This window comes from Chenopodium album, chromosome 15 (genome assembly GCF_948465745.1).
Source record: "Chenopodium album chromosome 15, dcCheAlbu1.1, whole genome shotgun sequence".
Classification (NCBI taxonomy): domain Eukaryota; kingdom Viridiplantae; phylum Streptophyta; class Magnoliopsida; order Caryophyllales; family Amaranthaceae; genus Chenopodium; species Chenopodium album.
The window spans coordinates 12,813,851-12,834,991 of NC_137848.1; the positions used below are offsets into that span (position 1 = coordinate 12,813,851).

A 21,141-nucleotide genomic window follows, 5' to 3' on the forward strand; every position below is an offset into this window, starting at 1 on the left:
TTGTCAGAATCGTTGATCATTTTGGATTTCTGGGTTTCAGCTGTTGCTGTCGTCCTAGTGGCTCGATGACTGATTATCCATTTTATGCCAACTCCGAAATGGTTAAATTGACCGGAGATAGAGTACTTTCCATATCTCCCTATCAGTTCATTCGCGATGATTGGATCCACTTCAACGTGTCCACTATCAGTTTATTCACATTGTTTGGATCTGGTTCAACTCAAGACACGTTAGGTGATGAGTCAATCGATTTGAAAATGGTTCGTAAAAACAATTGATGGTCATACTGTATTACAGTGTAATCAAATCAATTTAGTTTAGGCTGGGCTACCTGTGTTAAAGTCATGTTTTCAAATGAATGTTTTCAAATGAAACATTGAATTACAATAAGTCTATTTTGACAGCATATATTGATGAAGAATGAGGCACATAATTTGGATATCAATGAGTTTAGTTAGTTGAAGAGTGGTATCCAAAATCTAATAAATCCACTCGAAAAAAAATGTGAAACTCATCCTTCAACCATGCATTGTCAAACCAAGTGCCTTCAACCATGAATATATCAATCAAATAAGAAACAAAACACACGTTTTCCTTTGAAGGCAAAAATATACCTTTTTAAATCTTGACAGAAAATTGCCATTTAGGTTGATTTTCATGTATTCTTCTCACAAGTTCCAAAATTTTGATAATGAAAGTCTTAACATAATTTAATCAAAAATTCTGATGCATGTTTGCAGATCGAAAATCTCCTTGTAATATTGAAATCTAATACTGTTAGACAACATCTTGCTAACTCACATAGCATTATCTACAGGTCTCAGTATCCTCCGATACCAAGCGTAAAGGAACACTTGTCTACTTCCCACCCTTGGCATAGCTGTCTCTTAATGTGACTGTGCGATTAAATACCAGTTTCTCCGGGGTAGAGTCCTTGTCTACAGCAAAGTAACCTAAACCAAAAAATAGCAAAAGAAAACAATCAGATACTGCAAGAAAAGTATTGCTTTGGAGTCAACTCTTTTTGAAAGAGAGTTTATTTGACAGATAATTATTAATGAGAACATGAACACAATCATAATTTTACAACGTAATTTTTATTAAATAAGTACACAATGTTTGAGCTAGAATTAGGCAATTGGGAAGTCGATGAACATACCTAAACGTTCAAACTGAAATCTATCACTGAGCACAGCATTATGGAGTGGAGGAACTGCATATGCCTCGGGTATGACAACTTTTGAGTTGGGGCTTAAATCACCAAGCCAATCATCAAGCTCAGCAGGATTCTGAACAATCATAAAATAGATAAGTATTGAATATTGATTAATTGATTATTACTGGATATTTATTGTAAAAGGAAAACAAGTTCCAGCTCTAACTACCTCAGAAGAGAAAAGTCTGTCAAACAGCCTGACTTCTACTTTAAGTGGTTCAACATCCGGAGAAGGCTCAGCAACCCAATGGAGGACACCCTAGGAAAAAAACGTAAATTAACTTCCAATTGTTAGAACAGAAATACCCATACATGTAACTATGCAAGTATTAAAAAGAGTGCAAACCTTTGGTTTCATTTTCTTCTCAGGGTCATACTCCGCACGAATTTCAACAACCGTCTCATTGTCATCACCAACTATTACATCCGTGCACTTAATGGGAAACGCATATCTGCATGTTGTGCATAGAATTTGACTAGTTATTTTATAGTTCCAAGGGAATAAAACTTTTAGGATCTTTTATTACAAATCTTACCTCAGCAGGACAGACTTCCCCGGAGCAAGGCCATAATAATCTTTCGAGTCTTTCATCCGAAAATCAGACTTTTCAATATACACAACATTTGAAAACGGCACCTGAGATGAAGTCACCCAAACTATATTATTCAGGAATCTCCCAGCAATATGACACAAGTGTTGAAGGACACAAAGCAACAATTGACACAACGGCTAAAAGAGGCTGTTTTTGCTTGCATTAATTTAAACATTCTTTTGAATAGAAGAATGAATGTTTAAATATTCTTTTGCATAACAACCAGGAGGGATACAGAAGTAAAATTAGTGCTGACCTTGTACAAGGCTGAGGCATCGTCGGATGGAGCATCTGGCCACCTCTTAGCATCAAGATCAATAACTTTACCAGCTTCTAGATTGGTGATAACGACCTAAAATTAGGAGAGCATATAAGACACACATGACGGATACTTGGGCTTAGGGAAATGATTAAAGGAAATATTCCAGACCTTCAAAGGATACAGGACCACCATCGCACGAGCTGCAGTTTTATTTAGCTCTTCTCTGACATGATATTCAAAGCGATCTAAACGAATCAAACTACTATCACTGCAGCCAAAGAAAATGGGAGTCAAATAACACACACAGTCAATATCTACCTTCTGTCTAATAGTCTCTCCCATTGCAGAGAGAAGTCCCCCAAATAACAGTACACTTCCATTTTCAAGAACTATACTTCCCTCACAGCTATTTAGAAAAAGTATTCAATAATATGAGAGTCCAATAATGCCAAAGTAATAGTATGCAACTATGCAATAACAAAATTTTCAATCAGTGGGAAAATTAACATAATGACCTAGGGACAAAATAAATGCGCACAGAGAAACAGAAAAAGCCTCACCTTCTAGTGATTCCTATACCCCTAACAAAGGCATTTATTGCTGTTGGCGACACCCCCCTTCGGCGCAAACCAGAAAGTGTCATCAATCGAGGATCATCCCACCCATCAACATACTTCTCAGTAACAAGACAATTAAGCTGTAGAACACATTGATATCAAACTAAGTCATGTTGCTGAACCCAGAGATTTTTTATATATTGAAGTTATTAGGAATTACTAAATTGAGAATATTACTTTTCTCTTTGACATCACAGTGTTCGTCACATTCAACCGCGAGTACTCCCATACATAAGGCATATACAGGCCAAGTGCATGCAATAACCAGTAATATGAAGCCCGGCGTGTCTCAAATTCCAGTGTGCAGAGCTGCATCAATAATTGAAGAAAGTAGAAATAATATGTTCAGATAATATAATAAGACAGAAAAGGATCAATATTATGTTCTGGGATGAATTAAACGAAGAGGGTAAATCCCACATTGCATTAAAACTACATACTTGAAGCTATCAAAGCAATCCTGTCAAATGATCAAAGAAAGAATACTCCGTGAGCATGAAAATGTGATGAAAACGCTAAACTTTCAGAAGTATTGAACAGGACAGTTCCCAAAAAACTTAAAATATACATGTAGTCGATTACGACTAGATATTTCCACTTTAAAATTGTCTGCCTGCACTGTTAATCTGCTCTTCATGAGATGACAATGCCCACAAACCTGGGATTATGGTTTTATATCCATGAACCCATGAGCATCTATAGTAGCCCTAATTGAAAGAAACTGTCAGTTGCAGAGATTTCTTCATTGATTGAAATATTTTTTGTCTTCATGATAATTAAGTTTTAAACTTCAAACGCATCAGGATTTTTGAATAATTTCTTTATAAGTCTCCACGGGCAACTATTATTGCTCTGGGTTGGGGATTTCATCAAATGATGATTATATTATGGAGTTAGTTAACTCTACAGATAAAAATATAAACATTTTCCTGTATAAGAAAGCAGTCTTTGGTCAGATTCAAGGCATATTTGACATGCAACTCTCACACGAACAAAAACATGCATGCCTTAAGATTTTGATTGAACCTAATAGCCCTTACATGGGTGATTAGCTTAAACTTATTCAAAGAAGTGCATTCACCAGAAAATCTATTCTTATATTTCAGAATTCCAACAAGTTTAGCTATGTAAATGAGTGACATTAAGAAAGGACAGGATATCCCACTCCTTTTGCCTTTTTGTGATCTTTGGGAGAAGAGTAAGGGAAGAAGCTACAGCAGCAATTCATGAACTTCAAATTGGAGCAACAAGAGCAAGCATTATGTTCTTTTTCCATTGTTAGCTTTGCAATTACCTCTAATTCAAGAAGCTGCATTCTTTAAGTGGTATGACTAGGGATGTTAAGGGGGGCGGGGGTGCGGGGCAGATGTTGGTCTTCCCATCCCCATCCTCATCCCCATCCCCGTCTAACATTCTCATCCCCATCCCCATCCCCATCCCCCTTCCTACGACGGGTCCAAAATCCATCCCATCCACACCTCAGCGGGTACAAATCCAAAACTATACCTCCCCCCCCCCCCCCCCACAACACACTTGGATATCCACACCCAACTAATCCTCGCATCCAAAATAAAACAATACTACATACTATAAATTACAAACAAAAAAAAGATAACTTAATAAGTCAATATTACACAGTTGTTTTTCCTTTATTGCACTACAAGTCTATTATGAAATATTGTATTTACTACTAAATTTTACTTTTTTAAAAAAAAAAAAAAAATAATAAAATTAGAAAGTACATATTTTTATTTTTCTAAAGTATATGGATGCGGGTATGGTGCGGGTACAAAGTGGGACAAGTGGAGCAAGGCGGGATGGAGCTGGTACAACCTAAAATCCACCTCACCCCATCACCCATGACAGGTATGATTTTTATCCCCATCCCCGACCCACCACCCGCCAATCTGGCCCGGGCGGGGATGGGACCCCACAGACAACCCTAGGTATAAAGTGCTTCTTCGTCGCTCACCTCATGGCCCACAATCAAGAAACTACTCAACAGCACCAAAGAACCCTACTTCTTTCCGTCAAGCAGGCAAACTACCTTAAAGGCAGTTCCAGAGTTCCTACAATGGTCATTTTTTAGGCTAACATCGGTATCAAGAGACATAAGGACAGCTAAAATCAAGCTTTTTGCATCTGTATCCTCTCAACAGACTTCGATAGATTGATGCTAGCACGGAATGAATGAGAATTAAAGGTAGTTAGGATTAGAAGAGTTTGCCTTGGAATCTATTAGACTAAATCAGCGCAGTAACCTCCGACTGACTGGTGACAACATTAGACCAGTTGGCATTGGCCTTTGAAAGGTTAAGTGCAATAAAAGCCTAAAAACAGTAGAAGAAACTCCAATAGAAAAACACGGCTTCTCAAGAGAAAGAATAATGAATCGATGATAGCTGGTAGGGTGAAAAAAAAAACAGAAGTAGGCACAAACGAAGGGAAATTAAAGAGGTACACATGATGGTCCATGACCATCGTAATTGTTAGCATAAGCAAACTATCTTTGACTTTATCAAAGCAAAATATTCTCTAGCAAATTCTAAATTACAATTATATAATTCAACAAGCATATAATGGTCCATGACCATCATAATACTACTATACGTTCCACTTGTCTTGACAATAAACAACTCAACAAGCTAATCCAGAAGGGGGATGAACCAAAAGTTCTTAAGTAGACAACATTTAGTCGGTAGAGAGAGAGAGAGAGCATATAAGTATTTTATTAAAAAAATAAAAAAATAAAAAAAAAAAAACCCTACCGAATGAGTTACATTCTCAAGAGAATCTACAACGCAGTGTGCAAAATCGTAGCTAGGGTAAATACACCACTTATCTCCTGCTTTAGGATGAGGTGTAAACTGCACGAATCAAATACAGAAGGTTGGTTGGGGGAATATTATTTAACACAAGTATCACTATAAAAGTCAAGTAACAATTAGTCAGGTATGTGTACAGAAATAGCACTTGCCTTGATACGATATGCAATAAGATCATACATATTACAATTGTCGTTTTGCATATCTTGCTTCATTCTTAGTGTTGCTTTACCTTCCTCAATCATTCCCCTTCTCATTTCCTCAAAAAGTTTTAATGATTCTTCTACTGGTCTATCTCTCCAAGGACTATTTAACTTTTTTTCTCTGTACTCCTTTACTTCATCAGCAGTCTGCAATCCAACACTTTGTAAGGGAACAACTTTGTCATGTTGTTACCAAAAGTAGCTAATAGATACTACCTCCGTTCTTGAAAGTTCTTTTTAGTAGCTATTTGCACACAAATTAATGCAATAGGTGATTTGAGTGTTGATATGGTGAGTGAGTAAGAAAAAAAAAAGTGAATAAGTAGGACAGAGAGTGTAAAAAAGGAATGGAATTAAGAAAAAGTTGGAAAAAGCAAAAGAGAGTGTAAAAATGTTGGTGGTGTAAGGAAAAAAAAATAGGGAAAAATTATGAGAGAGTGAGTGGGAAGACGTTTGTCAAAAATTGATAGAATAATGTAAAAGTGTAAAGACCTTCCAAGGATGGACTAAAACAGAGAAGTTTCAGCAGTGGAGGACTGGAGGTAGTATATGTCAAGCACAAAAACCATATATGTCCAACGAAAAGACAAAGGTTTATCACAACCCAAAAATAAAATTAAGGAAAAACTAAAGAAAAAAAAAGAAAGACCAATAAGTATTCATGAAGAAAATACTAACGCAATGACATAGGATATAATTGCAAACCTGATGGTCAACGTAAGCATGACCTCTTCTTATAAGTTCAACAGCTAGTTCATAGAGATCTTGAAAATAGTCACTGGTATAAGTTTTCTGCAAAGTTTAAGCAGGCAGTAAGATTCCTAGTCTTGCTGGTTTGCTCTGTAAGGAAATCAACTTATTCAACTGTATCGTCTGTATGGTCAGAATACTTTACCTTGAACGGCTCCCACCCCATCCACTTGACTATCTCTTCAATATGATCAATATACTCTTTCTTTTCAGCCTCAGGATTTGTATCGTCATACCTAAAGTACACCTTAGGTACATCAGAACTCACAAAACAAAGTCCAATAATCCCAAAAATCAAGCTTTTCTCTGGACCCATAACAGTCATACAAAGTGCTCACACTTTCCTAGTACGCTATACAGCACAAAAGAGTTATCAAGTCCATACGCCTCAAATAATGAAAAGAATGATAGAAAGACAAACAGCACGCATTGACAAACATGCAGTTATGAAGTACATACCATAAATATTGCCAGCCAAAGAAGTAAATGAAATCCATATAAAGACAGAAAAGGGATATATTGAAAATTACTGCAGCATAGCAGATTATGAACCAAACAGATATTTTCACAAAAGTATCAAGCGAAAAAGTTGTCCACCTCAAATAGCAGTGTCCACCTCTATCCTTTGCCAATCCAAAATCAACAAACATTGCCTATAACAATAAGAAATTAAGAAGAAAAAATTATTCTTTATTTAACAAAGGGTTTAAAGGTTTCGACTAAATTGACAGCATCAAGTTGCAAGCAACCTTGGCATGACCAATGTGAAGGTACCCGTTCGGCTCAGGTGGAAAGCGGGTAAGAACTTTTCCCCCAGTTACTTTTAAGTGTTTGGCAAGAATTTCCTTGGTATTGCAAGCTCTTAAAACAGAACCATCGCTGTAAAAAACTTCAGTGTGCACCTGAAAACATAAATATTACCTTATCAATTCCTTGCATATACAGCAAGCAACTTAACGCTTGAGATCAAAGATCTTGAAAGATATACAGACCAACATAAATACAGCCGTGAATGAGAAAGATAAGGTAACTAATTTAAAATGAAACAATGTCACATAAAGGAAAAGAAAATCCTTGGAATTTTCTCCAAAAGAAGCTATGTTTTCATCTCTTTTTACTTCACTCAGCACAGTCATTTGCTAGAGAAAAGTCCATGCATTTGACTTAACTACCCCAATCAATAAATAAGTTTTAAAAAAATAAATTATTAATAAATAATCACTAATGAAAATAGTAGAGATTCAGCACTATAGATAAACTCTAGACTTAAAATGCTATCAGGTAGATATTCTTATGCATGAAAAACTTTGAATAGGTAGTGAGAAAATGCTTTATGGTATGCACATAAACCCCTTCAAATACTACACATTGAAACATCATAATTAGGGAAGATACTGTATCATCACTTGCTCATAAATGAAAACACAAAATTATTTAAATGTATAACAATAACATGGTAAAAGAGCAACGGATATTAAATATTCCAAAAATACCTTAACATTATCTTCCGGTGATGGAAAGATAGAAAATGGGTTAAGTTCTTCTTCAGATGGTGGAGCTGCAGCAGCAATGACAGCTTTTTCCTATACAAAACACAAGAGCAGGGTAAGACAGCACAGTAAAATTAGAAAAGAAAAAAAGATCTATATCTCTCAGAAAACCAACCTCAGCTTTTGCAGGCTTTTCCTTCTTCTTTTTTACTGGCTTTTCATCATCTGCTGCAGTCCTTTCACCAAGTAACTCACGAAGCTTTGTATCTACCACTTGCTGCAAAATATGAAACCGTGATTGATTAAAAAAATAATAATAAAAAAAAAAATGCATACATATAATTCACTTGTTTAAGTGAGCTTATTATATGTCAATTATGTTCAAAAATACCTTGACAATCTTTGGATCAGCCCATGGCTGTCTCTCTCTAACACGTCTAAACAAGTCACCAACTGAAAAAGCAAAAGAATGAAGTATTAGTAGTTACTAGCTAACCTAACATGACATGACTTTGTCAAAGAAGATTGTTTGACAAAATGGTTTTTTTCAAAAACTTATACACAAAACTAGCTATGGCAAGTTGACAACAGAAGCTAAGAGCCTAAAAAAATGCAAGAAGCCAAGCATTAATGAAATAATGACACATTATCCCTATCAATTCCTAACACAGAAATTCTTTACACTTGCATATCATATATTGAGCAAATGAGTATATTAACCATAACATCACTAGAAAACGAGATACTAACCATTTGTTTTATATCGTTGCTCCAAAATTGTTGTTTTAAGCTCTTCAAAGATTTCACCAACAGTATGTTCTATCTCTTCATTAGAAACCTCAATACCTGATCAATATATGGAGTTAATATCTAACATACATACATACCTATTATAATTATAAGTCCATCTATCTAAAAAATTTAGGTCAACCAATCAAGATGAGCTATTTACCAACTCCACAATTTTTCTCAAAGTCACTTAAGCTGAATTTTTCAGGACCCACACTCATGAAAAATGAGAAAGCAGCTTCTAGTTGAGCGGGTGTCTTAACCTAAAAATATTCAACTGCAAAAATATATCATTTGGGAAACAGAAGGCTTTACAAGAAAATAACAGTACTAAAAATACCTTTTTAGTGCAGACATCACTGCTAAATAATAAACGGACTATATAACTAATAAATATAGATATATGTGTAACCACCATCCCACCACTATAAGTTAAACACAGGCAATAATATTTAAGATATCCATCACTAACCTTTGAAGAAACAACATACTCACAGAGGGTTGGCCGATGCACAAGGGCATTGGCAGGAAATTTCGTAGCAACCTGTCATTTAAATGCATGAAGAAAGGGAGAGATGATTAATATCATTATATTTCAAGCAGGTGACAGTATGACTCTAAAGATAGTAAGCAAGCCAAGGGAAATATTGACAGGAACTTTTCCACATATATACATAAGTAAGCTCCAAAACATTTCTAAACAGCGTTAAGCAAAGAAAATTTCTTCAATCTAACATACATGGGGGAAACACAGCAAAAGACCAATCCCCGGGCAGGGTTTATTCAATAACTTGAACTATATGTCATCCTCCTTTGAAGTTAGGTGACTTACCGTGTACAGAAGATTTCCAGTAGTCCGATCACAACCATCTGTAACACCCGCCTGATTTCCCATAGAGACAGTAAGAAAAAAAGACATAGTGACATGCAACGGATACAAGTGTACAGTAAATAGTTACTACCTCATGAATCACGGCCAACAGATTACTGGTAACCTTGTTGTTGGCAATCGTATTATGAGCCACTTTCTCATCTAATCCTATTTTAAGGAATAGCTCCACAGCATTATCAGAGTTCTCCCCCGTTTTCGTAGGCATCTTGACGTAACTTGGATTAAGCACTAAACCAAGACAATGCCCAGAAGTAAGGTATACAGAAAATTCGGCACCTTCAATCCGGTCTTACGCTATATTTCGCATATATATTCTACGAATTTAAAAATTCATTTGCACCCCCAATTTCCCAAAACTCAATTCCGATAACCTGAAATTACTCCATTGCTATTTGGGCCAATTGGCAACACTCTAAATCTATAATATTGACCACATTGCAAAATTTAATCACTATAGACACATTAGAAAAACAATTTCAGGTATAAGGAAAATCCCATCTTCCAAAAATATACAGAAATATACCCAAAAAAAAAAAAACATTTCTCATGTAACAAAATATACATCAATTGAGCAATATTCTAACATGCAATTTGAGGGAAATACATGAAATTTAAAATAAATTTCGGGTCTATAAGAACAGCTCACTTAATGTATTAACTAGTTGTTTGAGTAATAATATACAAGTAAGCCTTCTATCAGATGTTCTTTTGCTTTGAAATCGAAGAATAACGGCAATTAAGCAATAATATAGCAGTTAAAAATGGAGGGGCAAGCACTGAAACTAGAGAAAGTGGAAGAATATAGATGAAATACCTGGGTTGAAGCAGTTGAATGGAAGAGAATGGCTGTTTTGCCTGTTTCAAGGGTTTCGCAAAGAAGAAGATTGTCAGTTAACTGGTTTAACGCAAATCAGAGAGTGCAACCGGTCAAAATGACTACTAATACCCCGACACTCCGAATAGAGGTGCAATTTGGGTGTATGGGTCAGCCGGTCAGGTTCGATAAAGTTGGATCGAGAATATATTAAATTTGAGTCATTTCCATACATACTCGTAAAATTAAAATCAAATTTTGAATTTTTTCCGGGTTGGGTTTGTTTTGATAGCTCTAACTCCAAGTTTATACTCCAAAGTCCAAACTCCGAATTATTTGTTTCATACTTAGAGCACGATTAGTCCTAAGTCATGACATCATCATTTAAAGTTTTTGATCTTAACGATTAGCCCTAAGTATTTGTTTTTTTTTTTTTTTGATGCATTTAAGAAGCTGAGTCTTAACAAAATCTGAAGTGGAGTCTTTAAAACTGAAGACTCAACTTAAGACTCAACTCTATGTAGATTATATATGTTAAGGAAAAAAAAATTAATAAATATTTTTAAAGAAATCTAAAATAAGTCTGAGGAATGAAGAGATAAATCTAATTGAGTCTTAAAGAGTCTTAACATAATTAAAAATAATAAAAAATAATTGAATTTAATACAAAATCTGATGTGTCAATGGATTAAAATCTGAAGACCAAACATGGCTAATCTTGCTCTTAGTTGAGACATTTCATTTAGGTATGTTTATTAATGCATATTTTTTAAATATAGAAATTTAATTATGTATTAGTAATCATATAAAATTCGGTATTTGAAAAATAGACAGATGAAACTAACAAAACCTTATATGATCATGTTCTTCTTAACTCTAAATCATAAACAAAGTCCTCCTTTGGTTGACTTGCGAATTAATTTCCCGTAGAAAATTGCATTTTATAAAAAGGTTTTTATAAAAAAAAAATCATGAAAAGTTATTTACCTAATGAAGGAATTTCCTAAACTTGTTTGATTGGCGATATAGGAATTTAAAAATCTCATTACTTTTTATTTTTGCTGAACTAAAATTATTTTTACTGAACTTAAATTATTTTTACTGAACTTAAATTATTTATACTGAACTGATATTAATTTTACTGAACTGAAATTATTTTTGTTGAACTGAAATTATTTTTACTGATTCTTTATTATATTTCTTCTTTACAATTACTGATTTTTACTGAACTGAAATTAATTTTACTGAATTGAAATTATTTTTACTTAATTGAACTTATTTTTACTAAACTGAACTTATTTTTACTGAACTGAAATTATTTTTACTGAATATTATTTTTTTAAGGTGAAGTGAACATGGCCAAAGGGGGCTTGGTAATTAACTTCTCATGTGTTTTGGCATGAATTTCCACTTTCTCTTTTTTTTTTTCTTTTGTGCGTCAACCAAACAAGAATGAAGTATCCAACTTATTAAATTCGAATAATTTCCATTTCCCCTATTTTACACTGTCAAGCAAAGCTCAAAGTCAAATTAGTTATGTTAGTGTTTGAAGTCAAAATGTGTCAACTAAAATGAAACTGAAGAAGGTTTTTTTTTTTTTTTTTTTTAGTACTTGACAAATATGTTTTTAAATTTGTACTTGGTTTTCTTCTTAAGATGGACCATATTCTTTTGGTTATTCATATGAATTACTCCATTTGTTTCTTTTCTAAAGTTATGTTTGTTTTATTTTCAAGTATTATTAAGCAAAATGTTTTGAGAGTAGGTAAAACAATGAAATATTTGTTTTGGAGATAGGTAAATATTTTGATAAATGGGAATATATTCGGTGTTTTTCTGTGTGGCTGGCCACACCGTGTTCCCGCAATTATTTATTTATCAGAGGTTACTTATTTAGAGGTCACTCAGTTGGTCAAGGGTTATTTATTCTGGGGTTACATAGTCGGTTAATGCGTTTTCTGTGTAAGAGTAACCCCTGACCAACCTCGTAACCTAACCCCTGACTAAGTAATCTCTGACTGACCGAGTAACCCATGACCGACCAAATAACCCCTAAATATAGGTATCCATAATAAGTAACTTCATAATAAGTAACACGTGAATAAGTAAGTATCCATAATAAGTAACTTCATAATAAGTAACCCTTGAATAAGTAATTTTTGGTACACGGTGTGACTAGCCACTGCACATATGTAAATTTGTAAAATATATTTGTTTTTAGGTAAATATTTGGGTAAATATGAATAGTTTCTCTGGGATTATGAAGTATTTTGGTACTTGAAAATAGTTGCATTAAAATAAAGTAATTATAAGAGTACTCTATAACCATTGAAAACAAACGGGTCGTACTACTATATGTTACAAAGTGAGTTTTTATATGAATATTATTTTATTTGTTTCATTGTGATCAATGGATAGAAAATAAACATATATTTTAGGGATTTGAATTATTTCTTTGGGTTTGAACATTTTTTTTAAGGTGTGAGCTATGTGGCTATGTATGACCTTTTACTTTATATTCTTATCAAAAGATTATGTACGTCAAAGTAAAAATAGGTATAATTACATCAAAAAAAATATATATATATATAACCTAAAACATTATATAAACAAACACAATATCATACATAATTTGTTTATTTTAATTGACACATTTTGCTTTGCACTCTATTCATTCAGTTCTTAAAGATTGTCTTGACATCTTTTGTGATTATCTTTTCAAGGAAAAAACATAGTCATCAGAGGTCTTTAGAAGATTTGATCAAAACCTACCTTTCAAATATCATAGTTTTATATTGTTTTTTTATAGCTAATTGAAGACTTTTATATTTGAAATCATGAGTTTACAACACACACCTAAAAGAAATAATGAAATATGCCAACAAAAAAAAAGGAGAAATAATTTTTGTTTTGCTTATAGAAGAATTGTTGTTTTAGGTAGGGTAATAGTGGGTTTTCAGGAGGGGATTTAACTCTACAATGGGTAGGGCTGGCAAAAGCTGACCCGACCCGAAAATACGACCCGAACCCGACCTGAAAATAACGGGTTAGGGTTGAGGTTTTCGACCCGAAAACTGAAATGGGTCGACACGAACCCGACACAAAATTTAAATGGGTTAGGTTAAGGTTGAAAATCTCAACTCGAAAATGACCCACATAACCCGAAAAAAAAATCAGGTCATTATCAGGTCGGGTCAACTCGAACTCGACCTGATAACCCGAACACATTTAAGTTTTTTTTAAAAATAAAAACCCTTAAAGAAACCTTTAGTCCAGCCTAACTTCGAATAGAGCCCCCTTATAAAATCAAAAACCCTAAATTCCCCTGTTTTTATTCATTTCCTCTCAGCTGATTTCTGCCATTCTCCTTCTTTCTCTTAAATTTTCTTTCTTTCAATCCCTAAAATCCTCTCTATTGTTGTTCAAACCCTAAAATCCTCTCCTATATCCTTGAATTATTTTCATCAATTTACGCCTCCTGCTATTGCACGTGACACTAAGCCTCTTCCCAGCCTCTCCTTCGTCTATCCAGGGTATTTATTTTTGTTGTTAATTTTTGTTGTAAATGTGTTTATACGGATTTGTCATGCTAATTTCTAGTATATACGAATTTATAATGCTTATTTATGTTAATTTTGGTTATACATGGTTTTATTCGCTGATAATGTTCTTTTTGTGGGAATGTCGTTTACTTGTTTGATAAATGCTACATGTTAATTTATTCGCTGATAATGTTCTTTTTGTGAGAATGTCGTTTACTTGGAATTGAATATACATATTATTGAAAGTTGATTTTGTATTTTATATAATCTAAATTGATGATTTGAATATTTATTAATGTGTTTTTGTTCTTGTTTGCAGGAAAGAACAAATAACCGGCATGTGAAGGATTTTGAGAAGTTAAAATTTGTTGTAAATTTAAGTTTCAAATCCCTTTAATTGGAAGTTTTGGTTGTAAATTTAGAACATTTTAAATTTATTTATGATTTACAGATTTATCTAAGTTGAAATTCAACTTGTATTGATTTTTTTTTTATGATTTTTTATTGGTAATAAAATTTTTTGTAATCTACAAAAAAAAAATAAAAAATAAAAAATAAAAAAAAATCAGGTTAAATAAGGTCAACTTCGGGGTGACCCGAACCTGAAAAAATCAGGTTAGGGTCAAGAATTTCGACCCGAAATGTTAAACAGATTAGGTTCAGGTTGGGGGGTTTCAACCTGAACCCGAAATGACCCGAACACGAAAATGACCCGACCTGATCTGTTTGCCACCCCTAAGGGCTATTGGTGATGGTGGCAAAGCTAGTGCAATTAGTAATGAAGGTGGGGTAATAAATAATAATCGAGAATGTAATTTTTATTTAGCATATATCCTCACGACCTTTTTTGGGTTTTGTTCTTTGATTTTAGTCTTTATTTTATTTTCCTATAGTTGTGATACTTTTAAAGGAGAAAATACAAGTTCATATCTAATATCAACATAACATGTTAATATCACGGTTTTTTTTTGGTAAATTCTTAAGCAAAAACCCCTTTTCTCTCTCCTCTATCACCATTGAATCACCACTGGCATTGTCTTCTGACTACCGCACCACCACTAACACCATCATCCGACCATCGCAGGACCATTCGACCACCATACGACCACTACCACCACTAATCGACCACTACACATCCATTAGTACCATTGGTATTGGAGGCTAGCTTAGTAAGAATAATGTGAAGGCTTTGTTTAGAAGAGGATTAGCATTGGAGAAGTCGAGATTTTGGATAAGGTGTATGATGGTTTTAAATCAGGAAAAGAGATTGAACCAACAAACAAGGAAAATGGGAAGGAATTGGCAAGATTGGAAAATATTGTACATAGGAATCTTAATGGTAAAGAGATAAAGGTTGAGGAAAGTGTGCATTTCTAGGGTGTTGAAGATCAGAGAAGCATAGTCAATGAAAAGAAAATGAACTGTGGCTCAAGAATGGAAGGGTCTAAGGAAGAGAAGAATGTGGAGGCTACTGTTGATAAGCCGGAAGTTGAAGCTACCAAAGACTATTCAAATGGTAGCCATGAGTCATATAATATGGGAGATAGAGATCCCATGGATGTTGACAACTTGAAAGGCTCTGATTCAAGGTGTTGTTCAAATTTTGGCCCTCCTAGTTTTAAGGTAGCGTTCGTCAATCGAAAAAATCTATCTTCATGCTTGAGAATTGCCCGTGCAAATATAGATAAGTTGAGGCAAGGGAAAGAGTTGTGGTTTTATCAACCACATTCATTGTCAAATGTTGAAGGTGCGTACCTTCACCCTAAAGGATCATATCATGAATTCATGATGGAGACCCCCCACAAACATGATTTGAGGGAAGTTGTGGTCTCTCACTTGATACCATCTTCGAGTGTGTTCTCAGATGATGAGGTCAATCAAAACAAGTCATCATCAGTCAATGGTAATAAAAGTACCTTTGTCAATGAGGAAATAGAGCATGTTCATTCGTCACATGAAATTCCTTACAACAAGGGTGAGTATCAAGTTCGTAGTCATGAAGTGAAAGATAGTAGTTTGCTAGCTCCTAGGGAAAGCATCAGTCATCCTTCATCATAACTCAAGAGCAAATTGAGGAGGAAAAGCTTCTCCGAAGCCATGACTAGCACTCTCAATCATCAAAATAGGAGAGTTTGAGGAAGGGTTTGGTATCGAAGCAAGAGTTTGCAACCTAATTATGCCTATCCTATTATTAAATCTAGTTTTCATGCAGGTATGAAGAGGAAGGGTGGTACGTTCGGAAATCTCTTTGATCATCCAAGGAAGAGGCTTAACAATAGTTTATGTGTTTTTATTTCTAATTTTAAGTATTTTTGTGGTAGTTGTATGACTAAAGATAAGTAGTAGTCTCGTGTTTTGTACGCTTCCTCTATTGTAAAAAAAATAAAAAAAATGCTAATATAGAATATTAATGAAGACTAGTTCCTTTTAAATTAAACTTTTTTAAACAAGTTGAGTGCGTCGTAAGTACTAATGCTTTTGAGGTCATTTTTATTACTCAGGACGTGCATCTTCCAAGTATTTCACTATTTGGCACTTCCTTAGAGCTGTCCCAATGGTGAAGAAATTCTTCCCACAAAGTTTTTTTTTTATCCAAAAAGGCATCCCAATAGTGAAAGTTCACCAAAAACCTCATAAACATCTGAGAAAAAATTCTCAGCGTAAGGATTTTCATGGCAAAATTTATGTGAGCCTTACAACCAAAAAGTTGGATAAGTGTCCACTTTTTTCATGTACAAAAAAATTAAATACTTTTCTTTACTAAAAGTAAAAATAAAATAAGAGAGAGAAATGTGGTGGGGTAGTGGAAAAAGTAAGAGAGAGATTGGTGAGAAAAATTTTAATTTATTCATTGATAGAATAAAAAAATTCCCTCACAAAAAATCTGACGTGAAGGAGAGGGAAAGGTAAAGAGAGAGGATTTTTTTTTCTTCACCATTGTGTATGCTCTTAGAGCATGTACAATGGTGAGTCAGTACCCTCCTCAGAACTATCTCTCACTTTTTTTGAGTTAGCTTACCATTGAAATATCTGACTCATTACTTACTCACAGTATGAGGTAGCAACGTCTGAAGCGACACTGAGTATGAGCGTGAGTTGCTGACTTTCTAAACCAAAGAATCTGATTTTTTTTAGGTCCAATTATCACATGACACTTGTCATGAATATTGCAAGTTGTGTTTGATGTTTGCTGTAGAATGCAACGGCTATATTAATTTTTAACAGTTAGTATTGCTATAATGCACCAACGGTAGTTTCTCACTTCATTTAAACATATTTCCAAAAAATAATTTCACCAACGGTATAATTATAATTTTATCTATAAATAGAGCCTAATATTGATATAGTTTCTCACCCTTAAAATTTCACTCTTCTTTTTTTCATTATAAAAATAATTTGTGATTATGGATCTTAATAATCCTAATTACGGAAGTGGTTCCTCTCAAAATAATCCAAATAACCAATCTTCCAATTCTCCAAATTTTCAAAGTAATTTTCATTTTGATCCAAATAACCCTTATAATCCAAATGCTCAAAGGATGTTATTTTATAACATTCCTAACCAACCAACGCATCCAAACCAACAATTTGTACAACAATTCCCAAATCAATTTCCAAACCAAAATTACACCCAACAATTCTCAAACCAATTTTTAAACCAAAATTTGCAACAAATTCCCCAAAATTATCCTTCTGGTTTTATGTTCCCAATGTCGCAACATTATGGTGTGAACCAAATAATTCAAAACAGTCCAGCAACTCCCGAGGGAGAAAGAAGCAGTAACTTAACCCCACCCGATGATCCTAGGGTTCAACAACAAGCCAATGATGATGCTGATGGTGTTGGTGATGATGATGTTGTTCAAGGTCCCCACGGGAGCAACACTAATGTAAGGGCAGAAAAATGGGGTGCAAAAGAAGATGATGCCCTCGTTTCGGCTTGGGTAGAGTGTGCAGTTGAAGATCCAGAGATGGCAACTGATCAAAGTTTGGCGGTAATGTGGAGGAACATAAAATCCCTTTATGATCAAGCTAGAGAAGAAAATCCATCCACCATGCGCCCTAGAACTTTAAGATCTATTAAAAGTCGGTGGGCAAGAATAAATAAAGATGTGAGTATATGGGTTGGTTGCTATAGTGAAGCAAAAAAAAGATATATGAGTGGTACCAATACTCATGATGAAATGACCAAAGCTCATGAAATATATAGAGGAACATGTAATGGTTCACGCTTTGGTTTAATTGGTTGTTGGGAGATGTTGAGAGAGTTAGACAAATGGAAGCCAATAGACCTGGATTTACCTTCTAGTGATGGTGGCAATTCGAAAAGATCAGAGCCAGATACTCCAACTGATGAAGGTCAAAAAACTCATACTCGTCGCCGTCGTCCTGACGGGGTGAAAGCATTTAAAAGAAAAGGTAAATCTGTTTTCAATTCTGGAATTCAAATTGGGGGTAGTTCTGAAATTAAAAATTTAGAGTCGTTTACTCAAGCCCTATCAGAGATGAATGTAATGAAAGGTCAACACAAAGATGTTGATGAAAGACGAATTGATGTAGCAGAACGTATGCTAGAGTATCAGAAGGAGCGAGATGCCATCAAAGCTCAGAAGAAACAAGAAGAAAAAAGGTTCAAGCTATTTAGTGTCCTTCTTGCAAAACCAATTCTATCTGAAGAAGAAAAAGAAATATATCTAAAATTAAAGCAAGAATTTGCACATCTTCTAGGCTAGTTTAAATATCAATTAAGGTAGTCAAACTACATGTGTATTATTCTAGTTTTAATTGATGTAATGTATGTTACTTATGTTGCTTTAACAATTTCCTTTGTAATATTTTGTTGTTTTTTCTTAATGCATTGAAGTTGAAGTTTTAATAAATATAATTGCTCTTTGTTTATTACCCAATAAATTATATCTTGTAAATAATAATAATATAAAATTAGCTCAATAATGAGAAATGTTGTAAAATATGACCGACATGCAATGCTACATTGAAATGTCACATGTTGACAAGAAATCTGTAAGCAATAATATCAGAGAATCTCATCTTTTACTGTTTTGTGTACCCATACATTGAATTGTCATACAAAAGAAATCTACAAACCTTATCAGAAATGTAATCTTTTTGAGTTGTTAATCCATTCAACGAATTACCAATGTAGAAAATCTGTAAACCTTATCGAAAATCATATCTCATATATCTACAAACCTTATCAGAAATAGTCATTTTTTTTGAATTATTTTAGAAGTTATAAATAAGGGGATACACTTCATATTTCAATACATAAATATAAGTATTATTTCTACAAAAAAAAAAAAAAAAAAACAAAATTCTCTCTTCCTCTTTACAAAAAAATATTACAAAATGAACTCTGATTCAAATTCTTCTAGTTCATCTAGTTCAGGGTTATTTGATTACATGGTGAACGACTATGTAGAGTGGCATGAATCAATTACCCAAAGGCAAAAAGAAGATGAATTGATCGAGGAAGCGATCAATACAGCTGTTGTTCCCTTTGTAACATCAACTTATCAGGTCCCATTCACTCTTGAACCTACGTACCAAAGGTGGTATGTACCAAGAGATCGAGAATATGCTGATATTCAGTTATATAACGATTACTTTAGTCCCCAACCATTGTACCCTGCTAATATGTTTCGTCGACGGTTTCGCACGCGTAAGAATGTGTTCACACGCATTGTTAATCAACTAAGCGAAAGTGATGTTTACTTTCAACAAAGGCCAGATGCCACCGGAAGACTAGGTGCATCCCCCCTCCAAAAATGCACTGCAGCAATTCGAATGTTAGCATACGGTACATCTGCCGATGCAGTTGACGATTATCTTAAAATCGCATCAAGTACTGCAAGAGAAGGTCTGGCTCACTTTGTTGAAGGGGTTGTAGCTCAATTTGGACCAGAGTACTTGAGGAGGGCAAATATTATGGATACTGAACGGCTCCTCCGTGAAAGTTATGCTCGTGGATTTCCTGGTATGATGGGCAGCATTGATTGCATGCATTGGGAGTGGAAAAATTGTCCGCGTGCATGGAAAGGAATGTATCAAGGTAGAAGTAAAACAGCAACGATGATCTTGGAGGCTGTTGCTTCGCAAGACTTGTGGATATGGCACGCTTTTTTTGGAACCCCGGGTTCTTGTAATGATATAAATGTCCTCCAACGGTCACCGGTGTTCTCTGATATATGTGAGGGAAAAGCTCCAGAGGTTACCTTCAATGTCAACGGAAATACATACAATATGGGTTACTATCTTACAGACGGTATCTATCCGAAATGGGCAACATTTATCCCAGCAATCAAACATCCACAAACTAGTAAGCACAAATTATTTACCAAGAAGCAAGAGAGTTATTGAAAGGACGTTGAACGTGCCTTTGGAGTGTTACAAGCTTGATTTGCAATAATACGTCAACCAAATCTAGCATGGTCGACCGAAATTTTATGGAAAATTGTAATGGCTTGTATTATCATGCACAATATGATTGTTGAAGATGAGCGAGATGGATATTTGCATTATGATGCAACTGAATTTATCAATGACCAACCCCAAAATGTAGCTGAATCATCAACTAGTAACAACAACCAACCATTTACTGTGAGAAGTGGACGATTGGATAGGCTCAATCTAAATGGTTATATGGAAAATAGAAATAATGTTCGTGATAGGGAGACCCATATTGCACTAAAGAATGACTTGGTTGAACATATATGGGGACGTTTCGGCAACGAATGAAGAGATGACAAAAGTCGCTGTTAATGAATATTGTATTTTAAATTTTAATGGATGTCTTTGCTAAATAAACTATGTTATTTATATATTGTATTATTTTTGTACTTTTTATTTCAAAAATTAGAAAAAAAAATTGTTTCAATTTACATACATAAGTGATTATTAATATTGTACTATTTATAATGACTATTAATATTGCACTAAAGAATGTCTAACTTTTTTTAATTAATTATGTAAGTTCAAAAATTACAAATAAATAATAGAGATTAATTCATGTTTTAAAAAATATAAAATAAAACAAGAGTGAGAAAGAGAAAATGATGGGGTAGTTAGCAGAGAGAATGGTGAGTAACCTTACCATTGTAGATAAATAAATAAGGTGACTCACACTATTA

At 34.2% G+C, this 21,141-nt stretch overlaps 2 protein-coding genes across 2 annotated transcripts; one reads left to right on the forward strand and one right to left on the reverse strand.

Annotated features, from left to right (window-relative positions):
* Positions 1-571: 571 nt before the first annotated feature.
* On the reverse strand, positions 572-10,575 carry LOC145581936 (glutamine--tRNA ligase-like). The gene is made up of 24 exons (XM_081638976.1): positions 10,452-10,575; positions 9,708-9,865; positions 9,578-9,628; positions 9,218-9,289; positions 8,909-9,008; positions 8,707-8,802; positions 8,348-8,409; positions 8,132-8,233; positions 7,960-8,049; positions 7,216-7,368; positions 7,064-7,119; positions 6,612-6,702; positions 6,422-6,508; positions 5,666-5,863; positions 5,457-5,555; positions 2,866-2,997; positions 2,632-2,768; positions 2,240-2,339; positions 2,066-2,161; positions 1,753-1,853; positions 1,563-1,668; positions 1,386-1,475; positions 1,160-1,289; positions 572-953 (listed from the first exon to the last, which is right to left on the reverse strand). Exons 2-24 carry the CDS (start codon positions 9,840-9,842, stop codon positions 859-861), a joined length of 2,379 nt encoding a protein of 792 aa, XP_081495102.1. The 5' UTR covers positions 9,843-9,865; positions 10,452-10,575; the 3' UTR covers positions 572-858.
* Positions 10,576-19,360: 8,785 nt separating this feature from the next.
* On the forward strand, positions 19,361-20,371 carry LOC145580838 (uncharacterized). Its single transcript, XM_081637927.1, has one exon. The coding sequence runs from the start codon at positions 19,361-19,363 to the stop codon at positions 20,369-20,371; it is 1,011 nt and encodes a 336-aa protein (XP_081494053.1).
* Positions 20,372-21,141: the final 770 nt, after the last annotated feature.

Excerpts from the sequence above, each read along its gene's own strand:
- LOC145581936 (XM_081638976.1), bottom strand. The coding sequence starts at position 9,842 with ATGCCTACGAAAACGGGGGAGAACTCTGATAATGCTGTGGAGCTATTC. Across the intron at positions 9,009-9,217 it reads AGTATGTTGTTTCTTCAAAG|GTTAAGACACCCGCTCAACT; the intron begins GTTAGTGATGGA and ends GAATATTTTTAG. Across the intron at positions 7,120-7,215 it reads TTCACATTGGTCATGCCAAG|GCAATGTTTGTTGATTTTGG; the intron begins GTTGCTTGCAAC and ends TTATTGTTATAG.
- LOC145580838 (XM_081637927.1), top strand. The coding sequence starts at position 19,361 with ATGAACTCTGATTCAAATTCTTCTAGTTCATCTAGTTCAGGGTTATTT.